Below are 18,201 nucleotides of genomic sequence, written 5' to 3'. Positions count from 1 at the left end.
ACCCTTTCAATCTCAGTTCAAGGGCAATTAGAGATGGGTACCAAATACTGGCTTTGCCAGCAAAATATCTCAAAATAATAAACAAAACAAATCCAGATATCCAGAAACACCTGAGGATACAAACCACTGGATTCCTTTCATCCAAAGGGTAGGGAAATTCTGCATCAAGAATGTTTATGAGTAATAGTAAGTTAAGAAAAAGCTAACATCATAAAATTAGCAATTTGGAAAAAATATAATCTGCTATATTGTCCTTCACCTGGTATCATGACGTTCAGTTTCTTATCACTAAATTGCAGAGGCTAATTTGCTTCACAATGCATTTTAAGAGAATCATCAGCTCTCTTTATAGTTTTATAAGTACTTGGTGTAAATTTAGATAAAGTTTGTAAGATAATGCTCTTAATAAGACACATAGCATTTGTATTCTCTGCCTGGAATCCTAGGACCTTCCATTAAAATTTGCATCTTGACAAGCCTCCGTGCTTTTTCATCCAGTTCTAGGTGTTGTTCTTTAATGTGGATGTAAAGGCGTTTGATGGGAGTGCAAGGAAGACACCAATATGCTTCTAGGAATGAGGACTTTTAGTCATGTAGTCACATTAGAAAAGCTGGGACCATATTCCTTGGAAAAGTGAAAGTTGAAGGCAGATTTTAAAAAGTCTGTTCAAAACCAGGAATGTTCTGCTGGAAGGACTGAGAACAGAAGAAGCAATGGTGACAGGAGGAAACACTCTTACGCAGCAAACCTAGATTTTGTTGCCTGAGAGGGTGTCGTGGAAGCAGATTCAATCATGACTTTTAAAGAGATTTGTATCATTACCTGAAGAGGAAGATAGGTTCATGAGTATCAAGGGGTTCAAGAGTCACAGGGAGAAAGTAGGACAAAGAGGTTGAGAAAGTCATCAGCCATGATTGAATGGCAGAGCAGATTCGATGGGCTGAATGGCCTAATTTGTGCTCTATGTCTTATGGGATGAATTGCAGTGTTACAGGGAGAAGTGGTGGTAGTGGGGAAATGGTTGCAGGAAGGACAAGTAGAGCTGATCTTGAAGAGAGGTGTGTCATGGACATGACAGAAAACCAAAACACTTTTAAAAAAAAAAGGTTTAAAAAAAAAGACCTGGTGTTAAGTTGGTTCAGGGCTAATACACTGATTGTTAGGCCAATTTTGGAATATTGTATGCAATTCTAGTCTCCTTCCTAACAGAAGGATGTTCTGAAACTTGAAAGGGTTCAGAAAAGATTTACAAGGATGTTGCCAGAATTGGAGGATTTGAGCTATAGGGAGAAGTTGAATTGGCTGGGGCTGTTTTCCCTGGAGCGGAGGCGGAGGGGTGACCTTATAGAGGCTTACAAAATTATGAGGGGCATTGATAGAGTAAATAAACAAGGTCTTTTCCCTGGGGTGGGGGAGTCCAGACGAGAGGGCATAGAGAGACCTAAGAGGCAACTTTTTCCCACACAGAAAAACTGGTAGATGTATGGAATGAACTGCCAGAGGAAGTGGTGGAGGCCAGTACACTTGCAACATTTAAAAAAGGTTGCTGGATGGGTATCTGAATAGGAAGGGTTTGGAGGGATATGGGCCAAATGCTGGTAAACGGGATAAGATTAGGTTGGGATATCTTGTTGGTATGGACGATTTGGAGCGAAGGGTCTGTTTCCTTGCTGTACGTCTATGACTCTATGTCACAATGAAGGAACCAACTTATTTTGCAAGTCAGAATGGAGGAGAAGATCTTCTTATGAATGTGACTATGGCCAGAGATAGGATTGTCTCAGAATAGCTGTTCAGTCACAACAGCAACATGTATATGTGGCAATCACCAGTATATTCTCAATGCCCTCCCATCAGCTTCAGTTCAAATAAAACTAAATGTGGTCACAGACAGAAAAAGGAGATGCACAGAGGGAGGAGACACACGAGACAGAGTCATGAAGGAATTTGAATTGAATTGAAGAAACTTGCAGCTAATCATTTTGGCAAAAGTAGAGCGGTGAGATTCCAATTGTGTTCAATGAATTGTAGTTAAATAAATGTCAGTGACAGATCTTTGGGTTAGAAGCTGGACATATCAGTTACGCAGTTACTACACCTGATAGGGACAGCTGGTTTTTGAGCAAGGCTACACTGGGTAAACACAGCTTCTCATCTATCCCCAGGAAAGACTGCTTTCGTGGGAACATGAATTTGGAGAGAATTGTCTTGTATATTGGGCTGCTTACTTTGGCTTGGCGAAGGTGAAGGGGAGCATGGCATCTAGGAGGGGACAGGATATCCAAGGTGGGTGTACTAGCAAGCTGGAACAGCAACTCAGGTCAGGATTCAATTTGAATTGTTTTATTATTGTCACATGTACCAGGATACAGTGAAAAATATTGTTTTGCATGTTAACTGGACAAATCATACCTTACATAAGTACATCAGGATACTAGAACAGTGTTGCAGTTACAGAGAAGGTGCAGAGAAAGAGCAACTCTAATAGAAGATGTCTGTTCAAGTGTCTGATAACAACGCTGAAGAATCTGTTCTTGCACCTGGTGGTTTGTGTTTTAACATTTTCTTGCCTGATGGAAGAGGGTGGAAAGAATATAATGGGGTTGGGAGGAGTCGTTGATTATGTTGGCTGCTTTCCCCAAGGCAGCAAGACGTATGGTCAGAGTCAGAGTCAATGGAAGGAAGGCTGATTTTCGTGATGGACTGGGCTACGTTTATAATTCTGTAATTTCTTGTGGAATGGGCAGAGCAGTTGCTCTACCAAGAATCCACATACAATGCTTTCTAGGGTACATCCAGAAAAATTAAATTGATTGTGTAATGTTGCATGATTAAAGTTTGCATACCTTGGCATAAAAGAACCAGACATTCATTAAATGATCTTCAGGGAAGAGGGCTTATCATGCAATGAAACGATTTGTGACACTGTGTATTAAATGGACAGTGCAGCACTGAGATCCAGTAAAGAGAAACAGACTCGAAGCTGGGTTGTTGAGTTTGGAAATGCCTGCTTGCAAGCTGCATCTCTGTAAATAAAGATTGGGACTGGCAGGTATGTCATTGGCCTTCACGGCAACCATATTTGGATGGACTGAAGCACAGGTGAATGGGAGAGGAAGGAGATGACAGGATGGAATGATAGGGTAGCATGATGAGCAGGAGGGGGGGGACTGAGCTGCTACCAAAATGGAACTGCCTGTCATAGTCCCCACTCATTCTGCTAAATTCTTCATAAATCACTCGTAGGGAAGGGCTGGAGCACTTCTGGGTGCCACACTTTAGGATGTCAAGGCCTGGAGAAAGATAGGAGGAGACTTAAAAGAATGGTACCAAGGAATGCAGTTAATGTGGAGAGACTAGTGAAACTGGGGTTAAATGCCAGTGGAAGCAGTGGAAGTACTGTTTCAATCAAACAAAAAGCCAGAAACTGGATAAGGACCTGAAAGGGCAAGAGAAAAAAATCTGCAGCATTTTGGGGAAGTACAAAATGCATAAAGCATGACTAAGTGGAACCAGCACAGACTCAACAGTCTCCTCCTGCAATGTCTCATCCATTAATCAGTGAACTGTACCTGCCTCAGGATCCTAATTTGCTGGAGGTGATTAGATGTCCTACAGTACAGAAACAGGTCTTCTGGCCCAACGAGTCCACACTGACCTGCCAAACAGACCCATTCCCCTACCCTATATTTACCTGACTGATGCACATAACACTACAGGCAATTTAGCTTGGCCAATTCACCTGACATGCACATTTTTGGATTGTGGGAGGAAACCCGAGCAAAACCCACGCAGACACAGGGAGAGTGCAAACTCTACACAGACAGTCAACCAAGGTGGGACTCAATCCCAGGTCCCTGGTGCTGTGAGGCGGCAGTGCTAACCACTCAGCCACCATGCCACCCCACCTTTGCACGTGTTGACATTTCACTGCGCTGCCCAGAACATAGATGTCACTCCCTTTTGTACACCTAGTGCTGACAGTTTTATCTTTCTGGCCACAATCACCATATCCTGGAGGGTCTCTTCACTTTTAGCTGCGTGCCTTCAATGAGCCTTGTTCTTGTCTGACTGATGCACAAACACAAAAGGGCACAACCCAGCAATTTGCATGCAATACAACACGCACTGAACTTCAGCAGGGAAAGTGAGGACTTCGATTATTTACAAGCAGCACTCAAAGGTTAAAGAGAAATCCCTGTCTGCCTGCTCAACAAGACATAAGAAACCTCATTCCAGTATTTCGAAGGAGAGCAGGGGATAGTCCAAAGCCAGTGCCCATCCACAGATTGTACGGCTTTGGGAGATAACTGGATGTTCATTGGCTGCCCTGATCTCCATGTCACAACTTTTCAAAGTACTCCACCAACTGGAAGGTGTTTTTGAGATATCTTTTGTGAATGGGATTGTAGAAATGCAAATATTTCTTTAGTGGTGCCAAGCACAAGCACACAGCCGCCAACAGAAGGAGATACAGGCTTACTGAAGAAATATCTACACTGAGTGGGTTTGACGCTCAGGGAAAATATGGCTGAGGAAGGCCACTTGGTCCATTTAGCTAGATTCTACAGCACCCAATTGTCCTTTTAGTGATCTCAGACCTATTGGCTCCAATAATCTTCTTGAACTACTACTCACATACCTGGAAGGAGCTGATGAACTGACATTTGAATGCACTTAAAGCAGTCATGGAATTTTAAAACAGTTCTTGGAATTATTTTTTTCCACCCATGGTCATGGAAAAGTTCCATGGTGACAGACAGATTTTCATTTCCTTCTTTGCCTCTTCTACAGCTTGCATGCAATCAACTTGCTGGTTGACTCAGTGTTTCTTTGTGACATGGAATGACAACAATCTATAACCTGTCTCCAGGGTTTCTACAGAGCTATACAAATACAGTGGCTCCATGAACAGGTCAGACTAGGAATACTCTATTGAATAACTGACTTCGAGTTCCCAAACCTGTCCATTGTTTACAAGCCACATGTCAGGCATGTGATGGAATAACCCTCACTTGTTTAGATGAGTGCAGCTCCGACAAGAAACTCAACACCGTCCAGACAAAACAGATCCACACCAAAATCAACCAGTATTAATATTCACTCCCTATACGGTTAATAGACAAATGGTAGCAGTGTGTACATCGCTACACTAGTCACCACTACACTACCATCTCCCCATCACGTTGTCCAGTAACAAGGCTTGAAGCTCACACATTGACAATTATTGCCTCGAGGTGGATTAGCGCTGGAGCATCAACAACTGCATTAGGGTTGGGAGCAACCTGCTAAGGCTCTTTCCACAGAATCTTTCAAACACATGACTTCTACCACTTAGAGGAGACAGCAGAGACATAGGACCATCTGCAAATTGCCTTCTGGGAGAATGCATCATCTGGTTTGGAACTAGATCTCTCTCCTTAAGAAAGGGACAGCAGCCAGTGAAGACAGCAGCTCACCTCCAGCTTGTCAAGGGCAATGAGAGATGGGCAGTAAATGCTGGCCAGGTTAAGTAAATGTTAATATCAGATGGTTAACTCCAAATCCTAGTCCTAGGCCTAATAGACTAGCCCACACTCTGGCCCTAAACCCCATCCAGATAATAATAGTCTATGGTTCAAGCCTTGCTACTAGATGATGTGATGGAGAAATGGTAGTATGGTGGTGAAAATACAGTGGTCACTGGACTAACAATCCACAGATCCAAGCTAATGCTTGGGTGGGTTCATTTTACTCCAACATGACATTAGCTGAAGTTTAGATTCAGTTAATGATCTAGAATATAAAATTACTCCCAGTAATGTTGACCCTGGCAACAATCATCAAACGTCTTCAAAATCTGACCAGCTCACTAACGTCCTTTAGTGTGGGGGAAAAAAAATATAATTCGGTGGCTCTGACCTGGTCTGGTCTTCATGTGACTCCAGGCCCCCAATAATACGTGCCAAACAGGTGCTGACTAAACCACCACATTGAATTTTAAAATTCATTTTCTTTTATTCATTCATAAAATATGGGTGTCACTGGCTAGGTCAGCATTTATTGCCCATCCATAGTTGCCCTTGTGGTGGTGGCGATGTAGACTCAATGCCAAGTCTAGGATTTTGACTCAGCAACACTGGAAAGGATGAGAATATGTATTTGGAGGTCAGGATGGTGAGTGGCTTGGAGGAGAAATTGCAGTTGTTGGCGACTCCATGCATCCAGTGCCCTTGTTGTGGAAGTGATTGAGAGTTTGGGAGGTGCTGTCTATAGAGTCTTCTTGCTACTACTGAGTATCAGTGGTGGTGGGCGTGGATGCTTTTGGATGTGGTGCTAATCAGGTGGGATTCTTTGTCCTAGATGGTAATGAGCTTTAAGTGTGTTGCTGGAGCTGCACTCATCCAGGCAACTGGGGAGCATTCCATCCTCACTCTAGGATTCCTAGCCCCTGATTTACTAATATAGCCACTGTATTTATGTAGCTAGTCCAATGTATTGTTCTGGTCAAAAGGTAACCACAACACTTAGAGGAGGATTCAATGATGGTGCAGCCAAAACCAAGGGATGATAGATTCTCTTATTGGAGAATGGTCATTGCTTGGCATTTGTCTGGTGTGAATGCTACTTGGCCCTTCAACTCAACTGGATATTGTCCAAGTCTTGCTGCATTTGGACATGGACTGCTTTAATATCAGAGGAGTCATGAATGGTGCAATCATCAGAAAGGGTCCCACTTTGGACCTTATGATAGAAAGGAAGTTATTGACAAAGAAGCAGGAGATGATTGGGTCAAGGATACTACCCCGATGAACTCATGTGAAAGGTATCTTGGTTAGCCTTCATCCTCTGTCCAATTTTCACACAGATTAACTGGCTGACTAGATCATCACAGTCACTGAGACCTTTCTGAATATGTTGCTAAGAGAATGAATTGAAATCTGTGAAGCACTAATGGAGGGAGGTTTTTAAATAGGAAAGGCCTTTACTGCCACTGGAAGATGAGGACTTCAGAGGCTGGTTGACTCAGGTGCTCAAGTCTTACATTATGGCTTTGTGCAACATGGTGCCTCAGAGGTTAGCACCATGGACCAGGTTTCGATTCCACCCTTGGGTGAATATGCGGAGTTTGCACATTCTCCCAGTGTTTCTAGGTGCTCTGGTTTCCTCCTATAGTCCAAAGCGGTGCAGGTTAGGTGGATCGGCAACGGGAAATTGCCTGTAATGTCCAGGGATGTGCTGGCTAGATGGATTAGCTATGGGAAATACAAGGTTACAAGGATGAGGTGGGCCCGGGTGAGGTGCTCTTCAGATAGTGGACTCGACGGGCCGATTAGCCTGCATCTGAAACCGCACAAATACAGTTCCCATTTTACAGCAACAGGAAACTGATGAGGAACCGGATCCAACAGTTAACATAACAGGGTTCAGATAGGGAATTCCACAACTCTAGATTGCTCAAGAGACCAGAATTAGAGGAGCATAGATATCTGAGGATTGAGGAGCTGGAGGAGATTGGAAGAGATTTGGATGGTGGTGGGGTGATGCAGTCACGGAAGCATTTGAAAACAAGAGAACAATCTTAAAAAAGTAGGGGGTGGGGTGCTCTTGATAGGTAAATGAGATTTGCTTTGTGTTAAGCCGCAGGCAGCTTGGATGACCACACGTTTACAAAAGGGTAGATTGTTGGAGACCAGTCACAAGTGCATTAGAATAGACAAGTCTCAAGGTATCAAATACTTCAGTCATCTCATCCCCTTTTGGACACGAACAAGCAGTCTGATAATGAAACAACAGTGGAGGAGCCACAATATGTGGTGTTGAGGGAGACAGGATGTTATCAGTACAAATCTGAAAGCAAATGCTGCATTTTCAACTGATATCCAGATTGGGAATGATTTGGTTTCCTATTGAGCACGGTCTCTCCCATCCAATTGGCAGAGTAGAGTCATAGATATACAGCATGGAAATAGACACTTCAGTCTAACTTGTCCAATCCTAGATTAATTTAGTTCTATTTGCCAGCATTTAGTCCATAGCTCTCTAAACCCTTCCTGATCATATATCCATCCAGATGCCTTTTAAAATGTTCTAATGGTACCAGCCTCCACCACTTCCTCTGGCAGCTCATTCCATAAATGCAGCATCCTCTGCATGAAAAAGTTGCTACTTCAGTCCCTTTTAAAGTCTTTTCCCCCTCACCTTAAACCTGTGTCCTCTAGTTCTGGATTCCCCCACCCAAGGGAAAAGGCTTGTATTTATTTAGATTACTTAGTGTGGAAACAGGCCTTTCGGCCCAACAAGTCCACACTGACCCGCCAAAGCGTAACTCACCCAGACCCATTCTCCTACATTTACCCCTTCACCTAACACTACGGGCAATTTAGCATGGCCAATTCACTTAACCTGCACATTTTTGGATTGTGGGAGGAAACCGGAGCACCCGGAGGAAACCCAGGCAGACACAGGGAGAATGTGCAAACTCCACACAGAGTTTGTCTATTTACTCTATCCATTCCCCTCGTGAGTTTATAAATATCTACAAAGGTCACCTCTCAGCCTTCAATGCTCCTGGGAAAACAGTCCCAGCTTATTTAGCCTCTTCCTATAACTCAAGACCTCCAACCCTGGTACCCCATTCTTGCAAATCTTTTCTGAACCCCTTCAAGTTTCACAACATCATTCTAACAGGAAGGAGACCAGAATTGGACAAAATATTCCAAGAGTGGCCTAACTAACATCCTGTACAGCCATAACATGATTTCCCAACTTCTATACTCAATGCTTTGACCAATAAAGGAAAGCACACCAAACAGTTTCTTCACTCCAGGTCCTCTGGTTTCCTTCCAAAGATGTGCAGGTCAGGCAAATTGGCCATGCTAAATTGCCTACAGTGTTAGATGCATTAGTCAGGGGTAAATATAGGGTAGGGATCTGGGTGGGTTACTCTTCGGAGGGTCGGTATAGACTTGTTGGGTCGAAGGGTCTATTTCCATACTGTAGGGAATCTAATCTATCTACCTGAAACTCCACTTTCAAGGAACTATGAACCTGTATCTAACTCTCTTCATTCAGCAACATTCCCCAGGACCTTCCCATTAAGTGTATAAGTCCTGCCCTGATTTGCTTTTCCAAAATGCAGCGTTTCATATTTATCCAAATTAAACTCCATCTGCAACTTCAGATCACCGCACACCATCACAGCATAACATCTAAGAAACCAGTCCCTCAGGCTTGCTCTGCCATTCAACAGGATGACCATGGCCACTACAGATTAAAGCAGATGATGTTCTCTCTGTAGTGGAGTCAATGTCTCTACCAGGTTGGTTCAGATGCTCCATATAGCCTCTGGTTACTCAGTGAATCTGCATGGATGAATATCCATTGAGGTGGTACCAGAGGGGCATCTAGTGCTGTAGATTGGCATCCCAGGAAGCCAAACCAGAAAACAAATCTGCTTGGTGCCGATAAACACAGCTGGCTTCCCCGAATTTGTCAACGAATTGTCAACTGTTCAACCTTGGTTGAGGCATAAGTAGCAATGAAACAAGAGATGTGCCATTGTTTGAACTAAATTACATCATAAACACAGATCGAGTCACTGCTGTTTGTGGGTGTCTGCTGCAAAGTGGCTGCTCACGTTTCAGCAGTGACAGTATTTCAAATCAACTGTGGAGCACTTCTGTGGGAAGGCAGCTCGAGGTCGTGCGCTCTGCTACAAAAACACTAAGGCACAAACCGGAGACTTTTCAAAAAAAAAGGTGTTGTTTGCTTAAAAGGTCACACCAGGAATTTGAACTCAATATACAAAGATTCCCCTTGGGCATGCAGCAAACAATAAACACCAATACTTCCTGGAGTCTGTTAGATCTGAATCTAGGCAGGAGGCCAATTAAAATAGGATCAAGAGTCTTTCTGTTGTGCAATTACTGAGTAGTTAGCATCTATTTTTGTAACAGGATGATAAAATCATTGTCATGTAAATGCCTGCTTTCTACAACCTTAACAAGATCAGGTTTCATTAATTCAATCAAATACTCCTCTGGACAACTGATTGAGTTTAATCGCATTACATCAGTGGCCTTGCCATTTATTTTACATATTCAAGCAAAATTTTCATATTTGTTTGTGGGAGGTTAGTATTGCTGGCTGTGCCAAAGTACACCATCCACCTCTATTTGCCCTGGAGAAGGTGATGGTGAGCTGCCCACCTTGAGTCTATGATGTGTCGGTACGCCCAGAGCATTCTAAGGGAGGGAGTTCCATGACCCTGAAGGAACAGTGATATAGTTACAAGACAGGACACTGCATGACTTGCAGGTGGCAGTGTTTCCAAGCACCTGCTATCCTTGCTTTTCTCAGTGGTAAAGGCTGCTGGTTTGGGGGAAGCATATATTCATCTAAATTACCACTGGGTCCAAAACATGATCAATATCAGGTTTCTTTCATTCATTCAAAAAACATTCCTCTGGAAAAATGCTTGCATTTAATCCCATTAAATCAGTAACCTTGCCATTTATTTAACATAATTAGGCAAAGTTTTCTTTTCTCTCTAATTTCCATTGGAAAGATGACTGCCAGACCCTCTAACTCTAAAATCCACGTCATGATATCAGCAGCATTGTTGTGGCCATGCTACTTGGTCCAGGACTTCATCCTGTGGGCTGGATCAAGACCCAAGCTACAGTCCACCCTGGTCTGTTCTATATTCTTGAACGCATTGCCCCAGAAGGAGTGCAAGTAAGTTTCACTAAGGAGACTCTCCATGGCTGAACAGCATTTATGGATGACTTTGGCTTTTTAAAGTTAGTTTAGTGTGACAAGTGGTCAGGCTCTGGGATGCGGAGAGAGAGAGGGAGAGAGACAGACAGAGACAGAGACAGAGACAGAATAGCCTCCTTCTGCAATGGAACCATGTTATGTTGGAAGATCTTCACCTGCTTACAAGGAGGGGACCAGTCGGGTTCAGGATTGCAATGCTCCAAATATATGTTGCCTCAACTAGCATGCGCTGATAAGTGCAATAAGGCCTACCTCTATCCATTCAGACTCAATCTTACAGCATGGAAACAGACCCTTCTGTCCAAGCCAACCATGTTCCCAAACTAAAATAGCGCCACCTGCCTTTGTTTAGCCTATATCCTCCAGATCTTTCCTATTCAAGTACTTATCCAAATGTCAAAATGTTTAACTGTACCTGCATCCACTACTCCTGCTGGTAGCTCACTCTCCACATGAACCATCGTGTAAAAATGTTGCCCACATCCTTTTCAAATCTTTCTCCTCTCATCTTAAAAATATGCCCCATACTTTTGAGCTACCCCACCTAAGGGAAAGACCTTTGCTATTCACATTATCTATGCCAGTCATGATTTTATAAACCTCAACGGTCACTGCTCAACCTCCTACGCTCCAGGGAAAGAAAGTCTAGCATATCCAGCCTATTTTTATAACTCAAACCCACCATCTCCTACAACATCCTTGTTCACAGAAACATCATACATATCCGTATCCTAGCTTCACCTCAAATTGATTTTATTTCCACACTGACAACATTCTTTGCAAAACTCAAAATTTACCTCAACTCCCACACTTGATTCCCTTCTCTTCAACCTGTGGGCAAACGCACACCCTGACATTCGAGTGAGTGTGTGAGAGCCCACTGGTGTCTACCTGTAACTAAGCAGTGATTGACTGCAATGCTATGCAAGAAGGGCCAATGAGGGTTGAATGAAATTCAAACAGTAGTGTGGATCATCAATTATTTGGCTCTTGAGTCGGTCATCTGGTCTCCTTGCTTGTGGATTTAAAAATTTGCAACGATGATAAAATGGAGAGAGCACTTTCAACTGAAATGGGAGCAGAGGCCTTCAAATTCAGACTTAGCAAGATTATGGCTGACCATCTACCTTAACCCCACCTTCCTGCTTCATCCCGAGTGCCACTTAATACCTCATTATGCAAAGATATATCAATCTGAAATATGCTCAATGATTGAATCAAGAGAGTATTGTGGATACTCTCAATCTAGTCAAAATATTTCTCATTTTAGTCCTAAGCCACTAACCCTTTATTCTGAAAGTGTGACCCCATTTTCTCAAACATTGTCTTCTGCAATGGCAATTTTCCTTCCCTTCAGGATAGTAGTGAATCAGATGACATTTTACAATTGACAATACTCTGAGTAATGAAGCTAAGTTTCCATTCCAAATTTACTTCATTGAATTTAAAATTCCACCAGTTGCTGTCATGGGTTTTTAACCCATGACCCACACAGTATGCATCTGGGTCTCAGAGTTCTTAGTCTGGTGACATTACTGTTATGCCACTGCCTCCCCACAGTGAAGACTCATTGCACACCTTCTGGGGTAAGTACAAGTTTCCTTGTAATGTTGCACTTAGGTCTTTGAACTTCAGAAGCAGGAGTATGAGTTAAACTGTTCATAGTTCTGGAAAACTATCAGTGTATCACCTGGTTGCACATGAATTCTCTTCAATATCAAGGAAGAGGAACTGCTAACAAAAGAGCTCCACAATCAACATTTTAACATTGATGGCTAAAGTGTAACTATGACTGTAAATAATGCTCAACTTGACAATGATTGAATTAAAGTTAGTCAAATCATTGATGGTGTTTGTTACTCCACACTAGCACTGCAATATTTCAGAAACAGCTCTACATTTCCACCTACATTGATTGTGAAGAATTTTTAAAGTTTGAGCCAGACTCTACAATTGTTTATTTCTTGAGAGCCATAAGTACATTGTGGATAATATAATTTAAACTCCTGGTCTCCAGGTTTCTACCATCAACACTGTCACTTGGAGATGTTGAGCTAGACATTTCATGCTCAAACTTCAGTGAATTTTCTAGAGAATCAAGGTTAAGGTTCTTGGTTCTTTTGCCAAGTTGCTTTCTGGTGACACACCCACTGCAGTCCAGTGGCCTCATGACCTCATGTATTCTTCAGTTTGCTAGCTACAATATGGTTCCCAGTGTCTGCTCAAATGAATCACATTCCACTGAAGCTGTGACTCCAGAATTTATTGTGTTCATCTGTGAACTGCAAATTGCAGTGTGGTTTGGACAGGAACTCGCAGGAGGCAGCTTTCCCATACATTGGCTGATTTTATCCTTCTAGAGATTGTAGGGACTGTTGGGTTGGAAGGGGCTGTTGAAAACAAACCTTAGGGACTAACAGCACTGCATCTTGTAAATGGCACACACTACTGTTACACTCCCTTCACCATGGATGCAAAGTATGTTCAAGATGGTGGATGAGGTGCCAATTAGGCTTACATTATCTCGATAATGTCAAGCTTCTTCAGTGGCGATGAAACTGTACTCATCAGGCAAGTTGGAAGTATTCTATCACACTCCTCACTTGTGCCTTGTATATGGTAAACAGGCTTTGGGGACAAAGGAGGTGAAATATTCCCTTTTTATTCAAAAAAAGTTTCCTTTAAATAATGCAATGTTCAACTTCTTAAGAAACATGCACGATTATTTGGATGGACAGTGATTAGTATCTTCCATTTGCAATTTTTGTACCCTCCCTCTTCCTGATCAATTGTTCAAAGTCACACAAGCGAGATCAGAAAACAAAAGATTAAGTAAAATAAGAATTGCTTCATGCTATGGTGTTGTGAAATCTATCATTAAGTTACCAGTTCAAAACTCTTACCATTGCTAAGTTAGAGTCACTGTGTAAATGCTAAGGAAACTTTGAAGACACCACTAACTTACATGTGAAGCTCCAATGAACCAAATAATCATTTAGGGGCAGGAATGCACTCATTAATTTCATACTTTAACCACTTTGCACAACAGTCTGCTAGGAAATCATGCGGAAACATTCAGTCAAACACCACCATATCATGAGTCACATTACCCCATAGCCCTGGGACCATATGTACTATACCTGCTGACAGTAAATCACACACACCATGGTTACCAATAGTGCAGAGTCCTTTCATACAGCACTTACAGACTACAGTCAAACATTTCCTTAAAAGAAAAATACATTGTAGAACAGGAACAGCTAAGAATAAAATAATGAATTTGTCAGAATTGACTTTTGGGAACAGATTTAAAGAAGGAGACAGAAGTGGAAAGGGAGAGTTACTTTGAGATTGACACAGGATTTCAGACACTGAGCATGTCTCAAGCCAGATTTGCTGACTAAAAAAAGAGACAAATAATTTGTACATATGGAGTCAAAAGGGAATTATTCCCTGCTCACTTTCAAACTCCATATTGCACACTATCCAGTTTTCGCAAGGTTGATGAAGGTTTGTAGCTCAGGTTGAGGTTTAGGGTGTAGGTTTGATATCCAGACGTTTCATTACCTAGCCAGGTAACATCAGTGGCGACCTTCAAGTGAAGCAAAGCTGTTGTCTTCTGCTTTCTATTTATATCTTTCTCCTGGATGGGGTTCCTGGGGTTTGTGGTGATGTCATTTCCTGTTTGTTTTCTGAGGGGTTGATAGATGGCATCTAGATCCATGTGCTTGTTTATGGCATAGTGATTGGAGTGCCAGGCCTCTAGGAATTCTCTGGCATGTCAGTGTTTGTCGGTTTTCTGTAAACGCAGGTTTGTAATTCTTCCTTGCCCTTTCCTTCTACGGTGATGTCCAGAAATGTGAGTTTATTGTCAGTTTCTTCCTCCTTGGTGAACTTTATGCCTGTGAGGATGTTGGTGAGGATGTTAAATGTCTCTTCTATCTTGTTTCGTTTTGTGATGACAAAAGGTGTCATCTACGTAGTGAACCCAAATTTTTGGTTTGATGATTGGTAGGGCTGTTTGTTCTAGCCTTTGCATTACTGCTTCTGCTATGAATCCTGATAGCGGAGAGATCCCATGGGATCCCTGCGTATACAGAAAACAGACAAACACTGACCAAATACTCAACTACACCAGCAACCATCCCAACACACAAACGAAGCTGTATCAAAACACTATTCTAACAAGCCACCACACACTGCAGCACAGATGAACTTTGAAAAACAGAGGAGAACCACCTATACGGCGTATCCAAGAAGAACGGATACTCAAAAAAAAGTGCGCAGATTCCTCAAGAACAACCACGACAAGCAGACAAAACACAACCAGAAACCCTAACCACCTTACCCTATATCAAAGTAGTTTCAAAAAATGACAGCCAGACTACTGAGACCCCTCAGAATCCTAGTAGCACACAAACCCACCAACACGCTCAAACAAAAACTAACAAACTTAAAACTCATGGACAAAACCAACGTCACCTACAAAATTTCATGCAAGGACTGCCACAAACACTAGTAGGATAAACAGGAAGAAAGCTAGCCACAAAATGACAACCCCTCTCCTTCATAGCCCTACATACGGATGAAAAAAAAAGCCATTTCGACTGAGACAACACATCTATCCTGGGACAGGCTAAGCAAAGACATGCCAGAGAATTCCTAGAGGCCTGGCACTCCAACCACAACGCCATAAACAAACACATAGCTCTAGATGCCATCTATCGACCCCTCAGAAAACAAACAGGAAATGACATCACCACACACCCCAGGAACCCCATCCAGGAGAAAGATACAAATAGAAAGCAGGAGACAACAGCTTCACTTCACTTGGAGGTCACCATTAATGATGTTACCTAGCCAGGTAATGAAACGTCTGGATATTAAACCTCCAGCTCAGCGAGCAAACCTACACCCTACACTATCCAGTGACTATCCAACTCCTCTCCTATTCCAAACCCTACAACTCAGTTCCCAATCATTGTCTACAGCCTTCTCAACTTGGGGTTCACCCAAAATAGCCAATTAATCCAGCCCAATGATTGACTCACACTCCATTCTATCCATATTCATGCTCATCCAATACTCTACACCCAATAAGCCCACTTCTCAACATCTCCATTTTATACAACCCTGCCTATTTCCACCCTATTCTATGCCCATCAAGCCATTCCACAGCCATTGCCACGATTCATCCTTTAATTCAAGCCTCCCTTTCACTCCCCAAACCGAGTCCATGATTAACCATTACCCATGTTTTATTCCAGCCCTATCAACTTGCCAGCCTGTTTTTCTCCCTCTCCCCTCTTACCGTAGGGCTCAGAGGTGTTCTCTGCCTTCTTTTTCTTGCCCATCCTGCTCCTGTTGTTGCAGCTACCGGTTGCTCAGGACCGCTCCTTGGCCCTCTCTCCACAGAGGCACGGCACGACTGAACGACATAGACACAACTCCCCACTGTCTGCGTCAACCGCACCACTCCCCTTCCTATGCACACCTGCCGACCCCGCCCACCGCCAACCACGCCCATCCCGCCCCTGCCCACGTGCACCTATTGGTTCTTCCCACAGGTACCTGCCCACGTACACCTGTCAGCCCCTCCCACATACACCTGTCAGCCCCGCCCACAATCACCTGCCAACCACGCCGGTGCCGACGTGCAACTGCCGGTGCCGACGTGCAACTGCTGGTCCCTCCCATAGACACCTGTCGGCCCTGCCCACACGCACCTGCCGTCCTCCAGCTGGAGAGAAGTTGCCTTTAAGGTGAATCCGAGGAACCCCTGACCGCATCAGTAATTAAGAGAGGCAGGGGAAGCACACAAATTCAATGTTAACTGCAGCTTGTTTTGGTGCTTAAGTATTAATCTCGCTGATGCTTTTCATTACTCTCTCATTGTTCTCTGATGTCCTTGATCTGATCATCATTATTTTGGCATTTCCATTCTAAACAAATGCTTCGTCCCGTCACTACAACTATGATCACTCCCTTCCATGACATCTTTGCAATTTAATCTCTGCCGCCCTTTAAATGAGAGCAAAGCACTGCAGATGCTGTTGATCTGAAATCAAAACATAGGAAGATGATGGTTAGCTACTATTTCTTATAGTACTTTTATTTCTTTTTCTTCAGCCTTTTCTTTCAAATCTGTTATTGTCACATCCTACTCAAAAATAAATCTACCCTTGATCATACTATCCTTGTAAACTGTTATGGTATCTCCAACATTCCTTTCCTCTCCAAGACTTTTGAATGTGCTGTTACTTCCTGCATTCAAGGCTTTTTAAAAATTCACTGCTGGGATGTGGGCATTCAAGACTGAGCCAGTATTTATTACCCTTCCCTAGTCGCTGTTGAGAAGCTGGTGGTGAACTGCTTTTGCCCTTGTTGAATAGCTGCAGTCCATGCTTTGTAGGTATAACCAGAATGTTGTTAGGGAGGGAATTCCAGGATTTTGAACAATGGGTAGTGAAAGAATGGCTTGGAGACGAATCTTGCAGGTGGTGTTATTTTCATGTAATCCAATGCCCTTATCCTTCTATATGGAGATGATCATGGGTGTAAAGATACTTACTAGGAATCTTTGACAAATGTTTGCATTTTGTCATGGCACACTGCTGTGGCTAACCATCAGTAGAAGAGGGAGTGGATTTGGTACCAATCAAGTGGACTGCTTTGTTCTGGATGGGTGTCAACCTTCCTGAGTGTTGTTGGAATCACACCCATCCAAGCAGATAGGGAGTATTCCGTCACAGTCATGACTTATGCCTTGCAGATATGTAGACAAGCCAACAAGGAACAAAGCCACATTGGATTTGGAACTGGGTGATGAACCTGGCCAAGTGTTAGATTTGGTGATAGTGACCACAATTCAGTTATGTTTACTTTAGCGATGGAAAAGGATAGGTATATCACACTAGGTAAGAATTATTGTTGGGGGAAAGACAATTATGATGCAATTAGGCAAGATTTAGGATGCATAGAATGGGGAAGGAAACTGCAGTGGATATGTAAATTGAAATGTGAATCTTATTCAAGGAACAGCTACTGTGTGTCCTTGATGAATATGTACCTGTCAGGCAGGGAGGAAGTGGTTGAGCGAGGGAGCCATGGTTTACTAAAGAAGTCAAATCTTTTGTCAAGAGGAAGAAGGCTTACGTTAGCATGAGACGTGAAGGCTCAGTTATGCCACAAGTTAGCCAAGAAAGATCTGAAGAGAGAGTTAAACAGAGCCAGGAAGAGAAATGAGAAGTCATTGACAGATAGAAAGCTTTAGGGTTTTCCTTGATCCTATAGGTATATCAGGAATAAAAGAACGATGAGAGAAAGGTTAGAACCAATCAAGGATAGTCATGAGAAGTTGTGCATGGAGTCCAAGGAGATGGGGCAGTGCTAAATGAATATTTTACATCAGTACTCACACTGGAAAAAAGACATTTTTA

General features: G+C 42.9%; 1 protein-coding gene across 1 annotated transcript in view; it reads right to left on the bottom strand.

The window, feature by feature from the left end:
* slc44a4 (solute carrier family 44 member 4) overlaps window positions 1-16,207 on the bottom strand; it is a 91,923-nt gene extending 75,716 nt beyond the window's left edge. The window contains exon 1 of the mRNA XM_060850334.1: window positions 16,074-16,207. Coding sequence (XP_060706317.1) covers window positions 16,074-16,116 — 43 coding nt within the window. The 5' untranslated portion in view covers window positions 16,117-16,207. The remainder of the gene's footprint in view (window positions 1-16,073) is intronic.
* Window positions 16,208-18,201: the final 1,994 nt, after the last annotated feature.

Source organism: Hemiscyllium ocellatum, chromosome 35 (genome assembly GCF_020745735.1).
Source record: "Hemiscyllium ocellatum isolate sHemOce1 chromosome 35, sHemOce1.pat.X.cur, whole genome shotgun sequence".
NCBI lineage: Eukaryota > Metazoa > Chordata > Chondrichthyes > Orectolobiformes > Hemiscylliidae > Hemiscyllium > Hemiscyllium ocellatum.
This window is presented reverse-complemented; position numbering and strand designations above follow the sequence as displayed.